This window comes from Rhinatrema bivittatum, chromosome 13, assembly GCF_901001135.1.
Source record: "Rhinatrema bivittatum chromosome 13, aRhiBiv1.1, whole genome shotgun sequence".
In the NCBI taxonomy this organism is placed as follows: domain Eukaryota; kingdom Metazoa; phylum Chordata; class Amphibia; order Gymnophiona; family Rhinatrematidae; genus Rhinatrema; species Rhinatrema bivittatum.
The window spans coordinates 1,201,428-1,219,050 of record NC_042627.1 but is presented as its reverse complement, the minus strand read 5'-3'; the positions used below and the strand labels follow the sequence as shown (position 1 = coordinate 1,219,050).

Below are 17,623 nucleotides of genomic sequence, written 5' to 3'. Positions count from 1 at the left end.
ATAGACCAGTGAGCCTGACTTCAGTGCTGGGAAAAATAGTAGAAACTATTCTAAAGGTCAAAATCGTAGAGCATATCGAAAGACTTGGTTTAATGGAACACAGTCAACAAGGATTTACCCAAGGGAAGTCTTGCCTAACAAATCTGCTTCATTTTTTTGAAGGGGTTAATAAACATGTGGATAAAGGTGAACCGGTAGATGTAATGTATTTGGATTTTCAGAAGGCGCTTGACAAAGTCCCTCATGAGAGGCTTCTAAGAAAACTAAAAAGTCATGGGATTGGAGGCGATGTCCTTTCGAGGATTACAAACTAGTTAAAAGACAGGAAACAGAGTAGGATTAAATGGTCAATTTCCTCAGTGGAAAAGGGTAAACAGTGGAGTGCCTCAGAGATCTGTATTTGGGGACCAGTGCTTTTCAATATATTTGTAAATGATCTGGACAGGAATACGACGAGTGAGTTTATCAAATTTGTAGATGATACAAAATTATTCAGAATAGTTAAACCACAAATGGATTGTGATACGTTACAGGAGAACCTTGCGAGACTGGAAGATTGGGCATCCAAATGGCATATGAAATTTAATGTGGACAAGTGCAAGGTGTTGCATATAGGGAAAAATAACCCATGCTGTAGTTACACGATGTTAGGTTCCATATTAGGAGCTACCACCAAGGAAAAAGATTTGGCATCATAGTGGATAATACTTTAAAATTGTCGGCTCAGTGTGCTGCAGCAGTCAAAAAAGCGAACAGAATTATTAGGAATTATTAGGAAGGGAATCGTTAATAAAACGGAAAATGTCATAATGCCTCTGTATCGCTCCATGGTGAGACCACACCTTGAATACAGTGTACAATTCTGGTCACGGCATCTCAAAAAAGATATAGTTGCAATGGAGAAGGTACAGAGAAGGGCAACCAAAATGATAAAGGGGATGGAATAACTCCCCTATGAGGAAAGGTTGAAGAGGTTAGGGCTGTTCAGCTTGGTGAAGAGACGGCTGAGGGGGGATATGACAGAGGTCTTTAAAATCATGAGAGGTCTTGAACGAGTAGTTGTGAATCAGTTATTTACACTTTCAGATAGTTGAAGGACTAGGGAGGGCACTCCATTTAAGACTAATTGGAGAAATTCTTTTTCCAACGCACAATTAAGCTCTGGAATTTGTTGCCAGAGGATGTGGTTAGTGCAGTTAGTGCAGCTGGGTTCAAAAAAGGTTTGGATAAGTTCTTGGAGAAGTCCATTAACTGCTATTTATTTATTATTTATTGGTTTTTATATACCGCCGCTCATCAAAGATATCACGTCGGTGGAATCAAGTTGACTTAGGGAATGGCCTCTGCAATTACTGGCATTAGTAGCATGGGATCTTCTTGGTGTTTGGGTATTTGCCAGGTTCTTGTGGCCTGGTTTAGCCTCTGTTGGAAACAGGATGCTGGGCTTGATGGACCCTTGGTCTGACCAAGCATGGCAACTTCTTATGTTCTTAACTGACATTTTGTAAATGCTGTAAGCCATCTTGACTGAATTCCACCTGCCTCTAACCACTGCCTGAAGCTTGACCATGTTGGAACTTGGTCTGCTTTGACTATCGCCTGCTCTCAGACTATGCCTTACCAGCCTGCCCCAGAACATAGGCTGTGACCTGACCGTTCTCCATGGATCTCCAGCTCATCATCAGAGTCTCTCGCCTAAGACCTGCCAGCCCTGGCACCCAAGGGCTCAATCTATGGGGAGTGAAGGCTGGTATAGGTGAAATTGGGCCTCTGCCTTAGCCAGCTCCACCAGCCAACAGTGGGGACATGCAGTGCTCTACCCTGCAGGTTGTGCAAACTCCACCTCTGTTCACGGGTTCTTGCCCACTACCGTAAAGCAGAATAGAGGTATATAAAGTGTCATTTGTAATCTACACAAATCTGCTGACTTTTTAAGGATCAAATATTTTTGGAAGCCACTGTAATTTGTACCCTGGAATCACAGTGCCCCATTGGTTATCCTCCTTCCACCAGGTCTCAGATGCCAATTATATCTACCTCTTCATCCAGTGCTATACTCTTTTTTTTTTTTTTTTTTTTTTAGACTTCTAGCATTTGTATACAGACATTTCAAAGTATGTTTTTTGTTTGTCTTTTCAGCTTTTACAACCATCTCTCTATCAGCACATTCTAACTTGGTTTGCCATCACCCAAAGATACCTCCCCCTCCTACCCATGTGCTGCTGAATGACTGTCTGCTTCCCCCATGTTCTGGTTAAAACCTGTTCTATTAGCCAACTGTGTTGCTGAATAGTGTCTTTCTTGTCCACAGAAAAAAAAAAATTACTTCCATAAGTATACTAGGAAAGTGAGAAACACGAGTCAAACATTTACTCGTAAGAATTTCTATAGGAATAGTTTAAATATTAATCACTATAAACTGAGTCACAAATCAGCAAGGCAGGCACACACAAGCATGAGCAGTCTGTTTATACAAAGTCACTTTATTACTAGAAGGACCCTTTAAACCTGCTGCTTTTACAGTTCCCTTTACATGGGACCAGGCATTGGCTGCAGGCACTCCCAGGCTCCTCTGCTTGGTTTTCCCACTGCATCTTCTTTCCACACTATAGAAACTTTGCTGGCCTTTTTCTAGATGTGGATGGCAGCATATAACTTACCAAAAACATAAAGGGCAACCTCTTCTGAGGAGTTAAGAGAAAAATCTCTTAACCCATTTTCTTTATCAATAAATACAGAGGATCCTGCAAAAAAAAAAAAAAAAATAGTGCTCTCCCAAAACAAAGTGCAAATCACTGTTCCCCTGCCAACATGGCATTCCATACAGGTTAATCCCCCCTCCCAGTCTTTCATGTGCAAAACATGTCTAGGGTTTCGTCTTATGCGTCTCAAAAGGACCTCCATTCCGTTTAAAAATTATCAGAATGGCATTACTATATACTGTAAAAAGAAACCGAAAGCAGAAAATGGATGCAACAGAAAGTATAAAACTTTAAATGCCACATTTACATGTTAGGATTGGCCTACTCAAGGGCACAATTAATTCAAAATTAATTTTGCCCAATCAGTTTCTGCCTCAAAATATGTTTTGTAGTGCAAGAGTACCTCCTGTGGCCAATGAGGTGTATTTCCTAAAAGTTTTGTTGTATCTATATAGACAGAAATCATGATGTAAACTAATACTTACAAATTGCCTTTAAGCATGCAGCTCAATCCCATTCCTGTTACTGCCTTGTGAAGCACTGCTCCTGAAGACAGTCCCTAACCTGTGCAATGCCCATATGAGCTGGCCAGTCCCATAATGCATGAGAAATTATTTTACATTCAGGTTTCTCTTTTGTATGCTCACTTTTCCAGAATATTCTCACATTTTTCCCTACAATAGTAGCTTGTTTTATTCTTTTTTTTTCTGTGGTTTTTCCCTCACAGGTTGAAGATGCATATATAGTTATATGACTTATACCCTCCAAGAACTTTCCAGCAATTCTGGAGATATTCATCCATTTTACTGGGGGAATCTGTTAATTTGAATGGAGTTTCAGATATAAGAGAGCCTATCACGTGCCAAATGTACTGGAGACTCCAACAAAAGGAAAGTTAAAAATGCTATCTGTTGATACAGGACAGATAACTGGATAGACTAAGTGCAGCTACTTCTGCCTTAAAAATGAGAAACTCTGGAGAAATGGGCGTAAATACATCCCTGTAAATTACTAGTAGCACTAGCCATGAACACAGAAGCAAGTTAAGTTTACTGTTCTGTTTACTGTAAGCAGTAAACTGAGCAGATCTGAACCCCAGTGTAGTTATATACAGGCCCAGAGGCTTCTTCAAACACTGACACAGAGCAGAACTGAGGCACTTGAAAAAAGGTGGCAGGCAACCCCCAAGCATGGATGCTTATCATTACCCACCCAATCATTGTTGGGTTCCTGTTCCAGAAGCAGATTCCCAGAGCACAGCCCAAGTTCTTCCTAGACACCCACAGCATAAGTTGGGCTCTTGGAGCAGGTTTGCATGTGTGTGTTCTTCCTTTTAACATCCCTTAACAATATTGTAAAGTGCAAAGTTCAGCAAGGTCACTGGACAGGCTACTCAAGAGGCAGCAACTGTGGGTGTTGGTTGGGAACCTTTAAGACAGGTAATCAGGCAGGAGAGAGGTGGGTATAGAAAGGAAAAAGGGCAATTAAAGTGAAGAGGAAGTCAGAAAATTAGGGAGTTGTAAAGCAGGCCCCTTTTCTTTCCATCAGTGGCAGAGGTGAATGGGAGGGATTGTTGCAGAACTGGAACAATCTCATACCAGTCTTAAATCTCACTTTTATAGGTATAATGGGACATTGCTCTCTTTACCCATCAAGGTTCTAGAAGTCTCTATTTTCACTGACTGCTGCCTGTGTGTATAAGAGCATAGGAGTGAAGAGGATTTGCCTCTTTTCCTGACATCAAAAGCAGATAAAAAGGGTCAGAGGCATTTCTATCCTTGTGGCTGTGATGCCTGTTGGTTATGTAATTAGATAGTTTATTGGTTTGTTCTTCTTTACATTTGATTTATACAGTCTAAGATTGTGAGAGGTCTCTCTAAGGTCCAGTAGAATCTGAATCTTCGATAAGAACTTCTGTGGTGGCACCCAGAGCCTCCGAACTCAAAACAAGTCCTTCCATCCCAGCGCTGCTGCCACAGCCCACCAGAATCTTTGCATCCGTGGCAAGCCCACTGCAGTATGCCTCCCCACCTAGCGGCTCAGGGAGCAGAGGCAAACCTTGGGCATCCAGCGGTGGGGCCAAAACTTCGGGAGTGCTGCCCAGAATGTTGGTGTTAGTAATCAGGGCTCCAGCATTGGCAGCAAGCGCCTCAGCGATCAGGACTTCTGGGTGACTCTTGGCTTTGTGTGCCACTACGCTGTCCTTCTTCTCAAATTTCTTACCGCAGATGTTGCAGGAGAACTGGTAGAAGGAGTCAGCATCATGTTTCTTCATATGCCAGTTCAGAGAAGCCTTCTGACGGCAGGTAAATCCACAGATCTCACATCTGAAACAAAGGCAGACATCAGTGGTAGTACAACATAATACATAGAGATGAAGTAAAATAATATATAGGATTGTAAAAGGTGTGCTATATTGTGCCCATATCATGTGGTTGTGTGCACAAATTTATCAAGGAATTTTGCACATAAAAAATGTATGCACAGGTTAACATGCTTGCATACATATGCAATGCTAATAAAAATACTTGCTATTTAGGAAAGAGCATTAAAGACCTGAAGACCTATCGTTAAGTATTTTTAATTCTGGAAAGCAGAGTTGCTTACCTGTAACAGATGTTCTCCGAGGACAGAATGATTTTAGTCCTCACCCATGGGTGACGTCATCAGATGGAGCTCCGATGTGGAAAACGTATGTCAAAGTTTCTAGAACTCTGACTGTGCATACTGAGCATGCCCAGCAAGCCCTATACCACATGTCCACACAGAGTTCCCCTTCAGCCTTGTAACATAGAATTACTATTAAAAATAAAAAATAGGAGAAACCAAATCCACAGGGTGGTGGGCGGGTTTCGTGAGGAATAATATCCTGCTGTCTTCTGAGAATACCTGTTACAGGTAAGCACCTCTGCTTTCTCTGAGGACAACGGGGATGGTAGTCCTCACACATGGGTGATTCCCTAGTTATAGGCTGCTTCCCAACACAAAACGGGACCAACAGACATCTAACCAGGTGCCAACAGCACAATACTGGTTCTATTGATAACAAAGGGGGGAGACAGCCTGAACCCAAACAATGGGCCCTAGGTAGGGAGAGTTGGGTCCAGCTCCACTTCGAACACTGCCGATGCCAAAACCGACTGGGAGGAAAGAGGAGATGCCAAATCTTTCTCGGACCCATGAGAGGGGGGGGATCAGGAACTGGTGCCGGACTGGTGGAGACTGTCACGAATACCAGGCATCGATAGAGATGGGCGTTCTTTGCCATGGGGCCACTTCGTGGGTAACACGGCAAAAGCTTGTACATCCCGTGCCCGGCACCATGCAGACAGGGACCAGTGCCGAATCTTCTTAGGCTTCCCTCGATTTTCGGCCCGATCTTTCCCTGGTGCTGAGGTCGAAAATGACAAACCCAGCATCCTCGGCCCAGAGAAGATCGACAATGGTTGGTCTCTAGCACCCTCAATGGAACCAATGGTCCCACCGATGTCGAAGGTGTGGTGTCCATCAGTTCGGCTACGAGGTCCTTCGATGCCGATGCCTCGGACATCCTCGACCCGAAAAGCTGATCTATCTTGTCAAGTTGAAACAGATGTCCCTTCGGTGCACAAGTGGCAACCCTGGACTTCATGCGATGCTCCCAGGCAGAGGATGCACATCTCATGAGGATCAGTGATAGACATGGTCTTCAGGCACTGGGGGCATCGGCAAAAGCCGGACATGGCCTTGACGGGGCGAAACAAAAGGGCCGAAAGTTGAAAGCGATGGTGGTGTGCATTGATGGCCAGGAAGCATCAAGGCACCGTCACCACAGGGGGAATAGACTGCGAAAGGAAACCTACCCAAAACGACAAAAGCTCTGACTGGCGACACTATGGGAAGGTACCGAAAGGGACCCGGCAATGGACTGAAGAGAAAAAAAGCACAAAAAGCAAGAAAAATCTTCCACAAGGCAAAAAGCCAAAGTTTTGAGCTCAATTCCACAACAGCTCTGCAGAAAAATACAGACTGAAGATGGACCCCATGTGGACGCATGTTATAGGGCATGCTAGGTATGCTCAGTGTACCTTGTCAAAGTTCGAGAAACTTTGACATAAGTTTTCTGCATCGGGACGCCATCTGATGTTGTCACCCTTGTGCGAGGACTACCATCCTGCTTGTCCTCAGAGAAATATATATCTCCTGGTCCGAAGTAGAGTAGCTTAGTTTTATGATGTTGTGCAAGCATGGTCCCAGACAGAGCTGGGACTGGGGTGGGGGGTGGCTACCCCAGGTGTCAAGACTGAGGAGGCATCATCAATAAGGCTACTTTTTCCTAGGGGCAGCAGTATACAAGGATCTTCCTAAATGACTACTGACCAGTGCCCCAACTCTCAGGCAGCAGAGAACTTCATATTTCAGCCGCTCCACTCACGTAATATTCAAGGAATAGGATTAGGATGGGGGGGAGGGGAGGAGACTGGGAATGATAAGCCTGGAGCAGACAGTACAGTGCAAAATACAGAAGAGTCATCTGGCTCCCTATTTCAGCACTTCTTTTGTCTCCCCCCCCCCCCCCATTTGCATGGAATGGAATGGGGGGGAAGGAATGAGTTTATGTATGCATATTTCCATTGCTAATTTATGATCCCCTATTTTGTATATGATGAAGTTCTGTATATGTGATGGAGGTGAACTATTCTGCTAGCGTGTAGCTTTGGGTAGGGATCTGTAGCAATTTAGCTTGTTCTGTTTTCTCACTAGAAGGTGTATTAGTGTTTTAGGATCAGGTGGAATTTTTGCAGTGTTGCCTTTTCCTACATGATTATTGCTGTTTGAATTCTGGGAAACCATGCTGTTTTGGTATGGCAGGTTTGCTATATAGATTCTGAGTGAATGATTTTACAGGGCTTTGTGTTACTTCACTAAGTGCCTGATAATGGAAGGACTTTGTGTCACTGTTACTGAAGTACCAAAAATATTAATGGAACTGTGTGTTTCTAGAGGGATTTATCAAAGAATGACACCCAAAATTACAAAAATTATCACCAATTTAAATTCGGATGAAAATTACCAGTTACACAAATATTTCTTCGTAAGCATCGATATACCGACAATGAATATAGAAGGAAACACCCCCTGAAGAAAGATCCGATACTGGATCTGAAACGTGGCCTCATCGGGTCACCATTTGGAAACAGATAAGTCAGGACAATACTCTTTTATAACAGCCGGTAACAAGCTTGTTTTTTAAAGAAAGGTTTCTCACAATTTATGCATGCTACACGAAAATATATGTATACAAAACAAAACGTGGACGGAGGAGAATTGTTCATGATAATACTACTCTGATATCACCCAGTTGGGGGTCATAAAATAATGATATGAAACTTTCCTTCCCTCAATATGAAAATTTTTTTAGAGCAAAAGATTTTTCAGTAAAATTTTTGGAGTAAATATTCTTTTTTCAATACAAATAAAAGTATGATAACCCTTATTGGGGGACATAATTGATAATCTTTTTGTGAAACGAGTTTTTATGTATTAAGAGGTGATAATTTTTGTAATTTTGACTGTTACTGAAGTGACATAATTTGAATGTTTTTCCTATGGCGAGTAGTAAAGTGAAAAAATTACAGTTCAGCCCAGCCAGCCTATTCAGAGATTAGTTTCAACCAATGTAGTATGAATCTTAATTAATAAATGTAGGTATTTCTTGGTATTTTTGTATTTTTTTGCAGTCTGTCTCCAAATATCACAAATATATTCATCAGATATTGTGATAGGATTTCTGCAACGTATTTGTATTACTTATATGTCCAATATCTTTGTGGGTGGCACTGCAGAAGGGATAGAAGGTAAAGTTTGTCTATTTGCGGATGATACTAAATTCTGCAACAGAGTGGACATGCTGGAAGGAGACAAGAGAATGAGACATGATTTAAGGAAATTAGAAGAGTGGTCGAAGATATGGCAGCTGAGATTCTATACCAAGAAGTGCAGTCATGCATCTGGGGTGTGGTAATCCAAAAGAGCTGTATGTGATATGGGGAGGGCTGTTGTGCACAGAGCAAGAGAGGAACCTCGGGGTGATAGTTTCTAGAGATCTGAAGACAGCAAAGCAATGGGACAAGGCCAGAAGAATGCTGGGATGCATAGAGACAGGAATAACCAGTAAAAAAAAAAAAAAGGAGGTGATAATCCTCTTGTACAGGTTCTTGGTGAGGCCTCACCTGGAGTATTGTGTTCAGTTCTAGAAACTGCATCTCAAAAGAGACAGAATGGAGGCGGTCCAGAGAAGGGCAACAAAAATGGTGCGGAGTCTTCATCAAATAACTTATGAGAAGAGGCTGAAGGACCTAAATATGTATACCCTAGAGGAAAGGAGGTGCAGGGGAGATATGATACAGACCTTCAGATACCTGAAAGGTTTTAATTATGCACAAACAACAAACCTTTTCCAATGGAAAGAAATCAATAGAACTAGGAGTCACATAATGAAACTCCAGGGAGGATGACTCAACCAACATCAGAAAGTATTTCTTCACAGAGAGGGTGGTAGATGCGTGGAATGCCTTTCCGGAGGAGGAGGAGATGAAGACAAAAACAATGAAAGATTTCAAAGGGACATGGGATAAACACTGTAGATTTTAAAGGCTACAGGATAGAAATGAAGAAAAGAATGCATTGGGGTAACTTGCTGGTATGGGGGTTACTACCCTTAACCAATAAGCCTTCATACTGTTAATGCAACTCCATTACTGCTCTCTGCTTTAATGGCAGGGGGGGGGGGGGGGGGGGGGGGAGAGGAAAAGGGGAATTAGATTCAGACAGCAACCAACAAGGACATTGAATTTTACGGTCTGGGAAAACAAGTAACTTGCTGATGTGGCTCTTGCTACCCTTGATCAATAAGCCTGATACTTTGTGATGCAAATCCAACATTGCTGGACTCAGAGCAACAACAAGGGCCATGACTTTGATGATTTGGGAAACTAAGTATGGGGGTATGGCGCGGCAGATGCTGCCATGGGCTTGCTGGGCAGACTGGATGGACCATTTGGTCCTTTTCTGCCATCATATTCTATGTTTCTATGTATACATACATATACTTTTAAATATACTTTATGTAGGTATATATGATTTTATAGAATTGTTCTGGGAAGGGCTGTGGTGGGAACATGATTGTCGAATTTAATTATCAAAATTTCAGGGGTATCTATAGGCCTGAAAGTTAATTGGGGAGGGGATGTAAGGTGAAAGGCTGAAAAACCTAGGAAAGGAGTTCCCAAATTTGACCTGGATTCTCCTAGCCACTCAGGTTTTCAAGATGCTGTAATGAATAAGGTTGGGTGAGAGGATGGTCAGAACTGTCTCAGAGCCTGTGTATGTATGATGGATCACAGGCTCTCTAATTTTATTTTAAGCTTCAGCAGCTATTGCTGCTGCACAAACATCTACATCATTGCAGCTTGAGAACCATATGAGGGAGGAGAGAGAAAGAAAGGGAGGGAGCTACTGCTGGGCAGGTAATGAAAGGAACAACCAAAGATGTTACTGCTACTGGGCAGGAAACTGGGGGAAAAGGAAGGGCCTTTTGCTATTGGGTAGAGGGATGGAAGAGAGGGAGCTACTTGCTATTGGGTAAAGGTTTGTAGGGGAGAGGGGATGTTGGGAGAGAGAAGGGCTGCAGGGTAGGGGATAGGGAACTGCCTCTGGATAGGAAGAGAGGGGCTGCTTCTGGGTAGGGAGAAAGGAAGAGCGTGAGGAAGCTGTTAGACCAGGGATAGGGAGTAAAGAAAGGAAGAATGTTGCTGGACAAGGAATGGAAGAGGAAAAAAAGAGGAGGGTGCTGAGCCAGGAATGAGCTGAGGAGAAATAAGGGAATGCAGGTTAAAGAGTGGGTGGGTAGTAAAAGGAGAATGTAGAACAAGAAGTGGGGGGTGGGGAAAGGAAAATTGGTTCTTACCTGCTAATTTTCGTTCCTGAAATACCACAGGTCAGTCCAGACAAGTAGGTTTTGCATCCTTACCAGCAGACAGAGGCAGAGAAAAACTTTTCAGACACTGCTACATACTGTAGCTCTTCAGTACTGACCTGTATCCAAGCCAAGATGAAACCTGCCAACATTAACTGTCTACTGGATAGAAATCCCTTGTGTGTGGGGAAGACTACAGTGATAGGAGTATGCTACAGTCCACCTGGTCAAGCTGGTGAGATGGACAGTGAAATGCTAAGAGAAATTAGGGAAACTAACCAAATTGGTAGTGCGGTAATTATGGGAGATTTCAATTACCTTGTGAGCAAAAATTATTTTTACCTTCTATGTGCCAAATTTCAATTAGTTTGTGTATAGGACCATCATTAACACCCACGGTTGACAAGCAAGTTAGCCTGTATTTCTAACCGCTACAGGTCATGTTTAATCATCGGTCCCAATCTATCCAAAGTCTTTTTTTTATTGAAAAATCATTTTTATGTTTTGTAATTTTTCTAAAATAATGTGGAACGGTACTTCCCTTGTTTACTGGTGGCGCTACTGCGCTTTGGAGATACAGTTACTTGAAAGCTGTCCAGTCCGACGTACGTTTCGCAGGGCTGCTGCTTCAGGGACTGTATGGACGTGTTTCTCCTAAAGTATCCACTTAGAAATCTGATCTTTCGCATCCACATTGTATTTTGTCTTTGCAAGTTTTACTCAAACCTTGTCGCCGTCTTGTCAGAAGCCGACAAGAGGAAAAGGAAAAGGTGATGCCATAGAGACCTGGACTTGCAAATAGTCCCAGACCTTGGTCATTAAAAGCCCCAGCAGGTATCAGATCTGACCTTGAAAACTTCAGCATCTTCTCTTCTAGGTGAAACATGCTCCCTTCCAATGTCTAGTTCCATCCCCTAGATAATCTAGGATCTGAGAAGGAGATGGCTCTCCGCTAGAATCATGTTCTATACCATCCACCCACTTACATACACTGACTTCACCAAATCCAGAACCGGATGCACCAGTTTCCACCCCCCCCCCCCCCCCTTCTTGTCATAGGGCACCGCCACTACCACCATCATCCTGGTGAACCTACACGGAGCCGTAGCCAGTCCAAATGAAAGGGCCTGAAACTGAAAAAATGTTCCCCCTAGGAACCTGACTCAGAAACCGCTGGTGCTCCAGCTTAACTACATGCTGATAAACCTCTATTGAATCCAGAGATGCCAAAAGACTCCTCCTTGTGAACCACCTCTATGAAAGACCTCTCAGCCTCCATCCGGACGAGAAATAATCCACCAAGGCAGCAACAGCTATAGTGGTGTAAGCTGCATCTTGTATAATGACTGGAGTCACAAGGAGCAAACTTGTAAGCCTTTCGGACCGGATAAGCAAATGCTAGGAGAAACACTAAGTTTCATGGATCAGGCAATCAAATTCTAAAGCATAACCCTCCCAGAGGACAAGCGGAGAGCCATCTCCTTCTCAGATCCTAGATTATCTAGGGGATGGAAACAGAGAGGAGGCTGAAAACTACAGACCGGTTAGCCTCACCTCGGTGGTGGGAAAAGTAATATAGTCGCTGTTAAAAGAAGGAAAAGTGAACTATCTACAGTCGGAAGAATTGCTGGACCAGAGGCAGCAAGGATTCACCAAGGGAAGATCCTGTCAGACAAATCTGATTGACTTTTTTGACTGGGTAACCAAGGAAATGGATCAAGGAAGATCACTCGATGTCATCTACTTGGACTTCAGCAAGGCTTTTGATACGGTCCCGCACAGGAGAATAAAATAAGATACGGTGCCGCACTGGTGAATAAAATAAGAGTGAGTACCAAGGTGGTGACCTGGATTGCAAACTGGTTGACGGACAGAAGACAATGTGTGATGGTAAATGGAACATACTCTGAAGAGAGAGCAGTGTTGAGCGGAGTGCCGCAGGGATCGGTGTTGGGACCGGTCCTGTTCAATATCTTTGTAAGCGACATTGCGGAAGGGACAGAAGGTAAGGTTTGTCTTTTTGCGGATGACACTAAAATCTGCAATAGAGTGGACACGCCGGAAGGAGTGGAGAGAATGAGACGGAATCTAAGGAAGCTAGAAGAATGGTCAAAGACATGGCAGCTGAGATTCAATGCCAAGAAGTGCAGAGTCATGCATATGGGGTATGGAAATCCGAAAGAGCTGTATTCGATGGGGGGAAAAGGGCTGATGTGCACAGAGCAGGAGAGAGACCTTGGGGTGATAGTGTCTAATGATCTGAAGTCGGCGAAACAATGTGACAAGGCGATAGCTAAAGCCAGAAAAATGCTGGGCTGCATAGAGAGAGGAATATCGAGTAAGAAAAGGGAAGTGATTATCCCCTTGTACAGGTCCTTGGTGAGGCCTCAACTGGAGTACTGTGTTCAGTTCTGGAGACCGTATCTCCGAAGGGACAGAGACAGGATGGAGGCGGTCCAGAGAAGGGCGACCAAAAAGGTGGAGGGTCTTCATCGAATGACTTATGAGGAGAGATTGAAGAATCTAAATATGTACACCCTGGAGGAAAGGAGGAGCAGAGGTGATACGATACAGACTTTCAGATACTTAAAAGGTTTCAACGATCCAAAGTCAACGACAAACCTTTTCCATTGGAAAAAAATCAGCAGAACCCAGGGTTACGATTTGAAGCTCCAGGGAGGAAGACTCAAAACTAATGTCAGGAAGTATTTCTTCACGCGAGGGTGGTGGATGCCTGGAATGCCCTTCCGGAGGAAGTGGTGAAGACCAGAACTGTTAAGGACTTCAAAGGGGCGTGGGATAAACACTGTGGATCCATAAAGTCTAGAGGACATGAATGAAGAACGGGTGGCTCGTGGGAATGACGGCTACTACCTGGAGATAATACCCTTATTCAATAAACATACACACGATTAATGCGACTCCAACATTGCTCCAAGCTTCAACGGCAAGAGGAAATGTGGAAAAAGATTTGCATTCACAAAAAGCGGGGAGTAGCTTGCTTGTTACGGCGATTACTACCCCAAACCAAATAAGCTTGATACTTCACTTTCAATGCATAACCAGCATAGCTCTCTGCTTCAACGGCAGGGGAGGAAGTCTGATACTTTGTGCAAATCCAGCATAGCTCTCTGCTTCAACGGCAGGGGGAATGAAGAAAAGTGGATCTATATACAGACAACAACTAACAGGGACTGAGTCACATAGTCTGGGTAGACAATTGGGCATGGGTGTAGCTTGCTTATTGCGGCGGTTACTACCCCTAACTAACTAAGCTATATATTACACTTAGATGCAGCTAAGTGTAATATGGGATAGGTGGCGATGTCCTTTCGTGGATTGCAAACTGGCTAAAAGACAGGAAACAGAGAGTAGGATTAAATGGGCAATTTTCTCAGTGGAAGGGAGTGGACAGTGGAGTGCCTCAGGGATCTGTATTGGGACCCTTACTTTTCAATATATTTATAAATGATCTGGAAAGAAATACGAGTGAGATAATCAAATTTGCAGATGACACAAAATTGTTCAGAGTAGTTAAATCACAAGCAGATTGTGATAAATTGCAGGAAGACCTTGTGAGACTGGAAAATTGGGCATCCAAATGGCAGATGAAATTTAATGTGGATAAGTGCAAGGTGATGCAAATAGGGAAAAATAACCCATGCTATAGTTACACAATGTTGGGTTCCATATTAGGTGCTACAACCCAAGAAAGAGATCTAGGCATCATAGTGGATAACACATTGAAATCGTCAGTTCAGTGTGCTGCGGCAGTCAAAAAAGCAAACAGAATGTTGGGAATTATTAGGAAGGGAATGGTGAATAAAACGGAAAATGTCATAATGCCTCTATCGCTCCATGGTGAGACCGCATCTTGAATACTGTGTACAATTCTGGTCGCCGCATCTCAAAAAAGATATAATTGCGATGGAGAAGGTACAGAGAAGGGCTACCAAAATGATAAGGGGAATGGAACAACTCCCCTATGAGGAAAGACTAAAGAGGTTAGGACTTTTCAGCTTGGAGAAGAGACGACTGAGGGGGGGGATATGATAGAGGTGTTTAAAATCATGAGAGGCTGGAACGGGTAGATGTGAATCGGTTATTTACTCTTTCGGATAGTAGAAAGACTAGGGGGCACTCCATGAAGTTAGCATGGGGCACATTTAAAACTAATCGGAGAAAGTTCTTTTTTTACTCAACGCACAATTAGACTCTGGAATTTGTTGCCGGAGGATGTGGTTAGTGCAGTTAATATAGCTGTGTTTAAAAAAGGATTGGATAAGTTCTTGGAGGAGAAGTCCATTACCTGCTATTAAGTTCACTTAGAGAATAGCCACTGCCATTAGCAATGGTTACATGGAATAGACTTAGTTTTTGGGTACTTGCCAGGTTCTTATGGCCTGGATTGGCCACTGTTGGAAACAGGATGCTGGGCTTGATGGACCCTTGGTCTGACCCAGTATGGCATTTTCTTATGTCCAACACTGCTCCTTGCATTAATGGTGGGAGTGGAAGGGAAATGGAACCAAAGGGTTACTAAGTGCCAAGAGTAACAGATAAGTATGAGAAAAGAAAGGAAGTACGGGGCTTGCTGGGCAGACTGGATGGGCCGTTTGGTCTTCTTCTGCCGTCATTTCTATGTTTCTATGAAAGCTCTTGTAAGCTTCATGGATCGGGCAAACAAATTCTAAGGCACAGCCTTCCCTGAGGACTGCTAGTACCCAAAAGTCCACTTATCTGGTCCTTTATTTATTTATTTATGTATTTATTTAGCATTTTTATATACCGACGTTCTCGATACAAATATCAAATCAGGTCGGTTTACATAAAACAAAACAATCGCGGTGAGGCGTTACAATAAACGGAGTTTCAGAACATGAGAATAAATATTAAATAAACAGTGACTCATCAAATGACGAGAATCTATATAGTAAATAACATGTAATAAAATAGATAATGGTGTAAATAACTAACTTGAAATAAAATAAATAAAATAAATAATAAATAGAATAGTATAAAATATATATGTAAAGACAACAGTAACTCGTTATGATACGTGAAACATGTAGAGAATAACTAAGAATAAATGATGTGTTAATTTGGGATATACAGGTATCAGGGACCAATGTTTATGTGCCTGGTTATGAGTAATGCATGGGCTAAAGAATTAATGCATCCACAAGTGGAACAATCAAACAGGTGGGCTGTCAAATAACGTGGATTCATGTGGAGATAACTAAAAATAAATGATGAGCTGAACAGTGACCAATGTTTATGTGTTTAGATATCAGTAATGCATGAACTAAAGAATTAGTGCATCCACGCGGGAGGCTTTCCCTTTGTACCAATCAGAGGCCAGCCACACCCCTACTACACCTAAGCAAGATGGGCCCCTCCACACTACCTTGTTTGGACCTTACACTTTAGAACCCCATCATAGGGGGTTTACCTAGGCGGACCTACACAATCCTAGAAAGGATTGTGCCTCACCAAAACCAAGTCTCTAGGAGGACAGCCCTTCTTCTCTCAAGACCTTCCAGTAAGAGCTTTACCCATTCTCAGTCTTGCTACAAAAAAATCTGTAACCACCTCCCCGTGGCTCTCTCATGCACAACCTCAATTCTGAGCCTTTGAAGAACATGCAGAATTCAAGGTCTGGAACAAAATCTCTGCAAATCAGCAAGTTAAATTGTCACCAAAAGCACAGCCAAATCACAATGGAAAGGCTGAGTTCTTTTTGAGACCAGAGCTCCCCCCCAAGCGTATCTCAGGGAGCAAAAAAATAGCATCCGCAATGCCCACCAAGGCTTGGAACCTAGCAGCCCATTCCAAACTCCTGCAGGAATCATAAGCCCGGTTCTATCCGGGGATTCACCCCCTCAAAAAAAAAAGCACTAAGCACTCAGCACTCTCTAGAGTAGGGCAAACCGAAAGGAACTAAAACAGCACAGATCCTGGAGAAGGGGGTCCATCAAAACCAACACCCACTCTCCTAGAATTTTCCCTAGAAAAACCCTACTGCACTTTAACTCCTTCACCTCAAATGGAGGAAAACCTGCAAGATTTTCTCATAGTCCAAGCCATTAAAATGGCTGTGGGACTACTGCCGGCCAGACCACTGTCCTGAAATTTACCAAGAGAAAGAGACTAAGAAAAACAAATTTGCCCTCTGCAGACTGTGGTGGCTGGGAAGGAACTATCTTCCTCCCAGAGGCTAAAATCTGCTTGCCAGACCACTAGCCTAAAATGTTTTCAAGAGAAAGAGACAGAGAGAGACAAATTTGTCCCCTCCAGCCTGAGGTTGCTGGGATGGAACTATCTTCCTCCCGCAGTCTAAAACCAGAGACACTAAACCTGCCCAACAGATCCAGCCTCTCAGCTTACATCGGACATGAATATTATAACAGGAACCTCCGTCATGGCTCCTTAGAACTTCTTCCACCCCACAGGAGTACTTCCCTCGAGCCACAACCCAAGAGATAAAACCCCGCAACAGCACCCCTAGACTTCACCTCCCGTGGAAGTGATTACCATGGTGCTTGTCAATTTTAATAGCTTGCACTGAGAGCCCCTGCTTGCCTTGATGCCACCGGCTTCCTCTCGTCGCTCCAAAGAGTGAACACACGTTTCTAAGTTAACTGCGTGTGTCTCTGATGCTACCAAAGCAAACTGGCGCTGCAACTATCCAGCCTGTGCTTAGCGCAAATGACTGACATGGCACCATGGGCTCCCCTTCCCGCCATCAGCAGGAGTGCGGTCAATCATGGCCCACACACTAAGCGGGAATGCCTTGCCTGCCATTGGCAAATTTGTCCCTCCACTCTCCACGGGAACAAGCAAGGCAGTGATAAAATATTAATCTGGGTGGCACCCTCCTGTTCCTGCTACCAGTAGGATCCAGTACAGCAGCCCTCTTTTTTTTTGTAAAGCAATTGGTCTGCACTGAGTGAGTCCACCATGA

General features: G+C 43.4%; 1 protein-coding gene across 8 annotated transcripts in view; it reads right to left on the bottom strand.

The window, feature by feature from the left end:
- Nucleotides 1–2,462: 2,462 nt before the first annotated feature.
- Nucleotides 2,463–17,623, bottom strand: part of ZFP91 (ZFP91 zinc finger protein) — a 151,947-nt gene continuing 136,786 nt past the window's right edge. For 7 of the 8 annotated variants that reach the window (XM_029574752.1, XM_029574756.1, XM_029574754.1 and 4 more), the window contains one exon: nucleotides 2,464–5,029. In XM_029574752.1, coding sequence (XP_029430612.1) covers nucleotides 4,579–5,029 — 451 coding nt within the window. In that variant the 3' untranslated portion in view covers nucleotides 2,464–4,578. Of the gene's footprint in view, nucleotides 5,030–17,623 lie in introns of all 8 variants that reach the window. The other variant, XM_029574761.1, reaches the window with a different exon arrangement.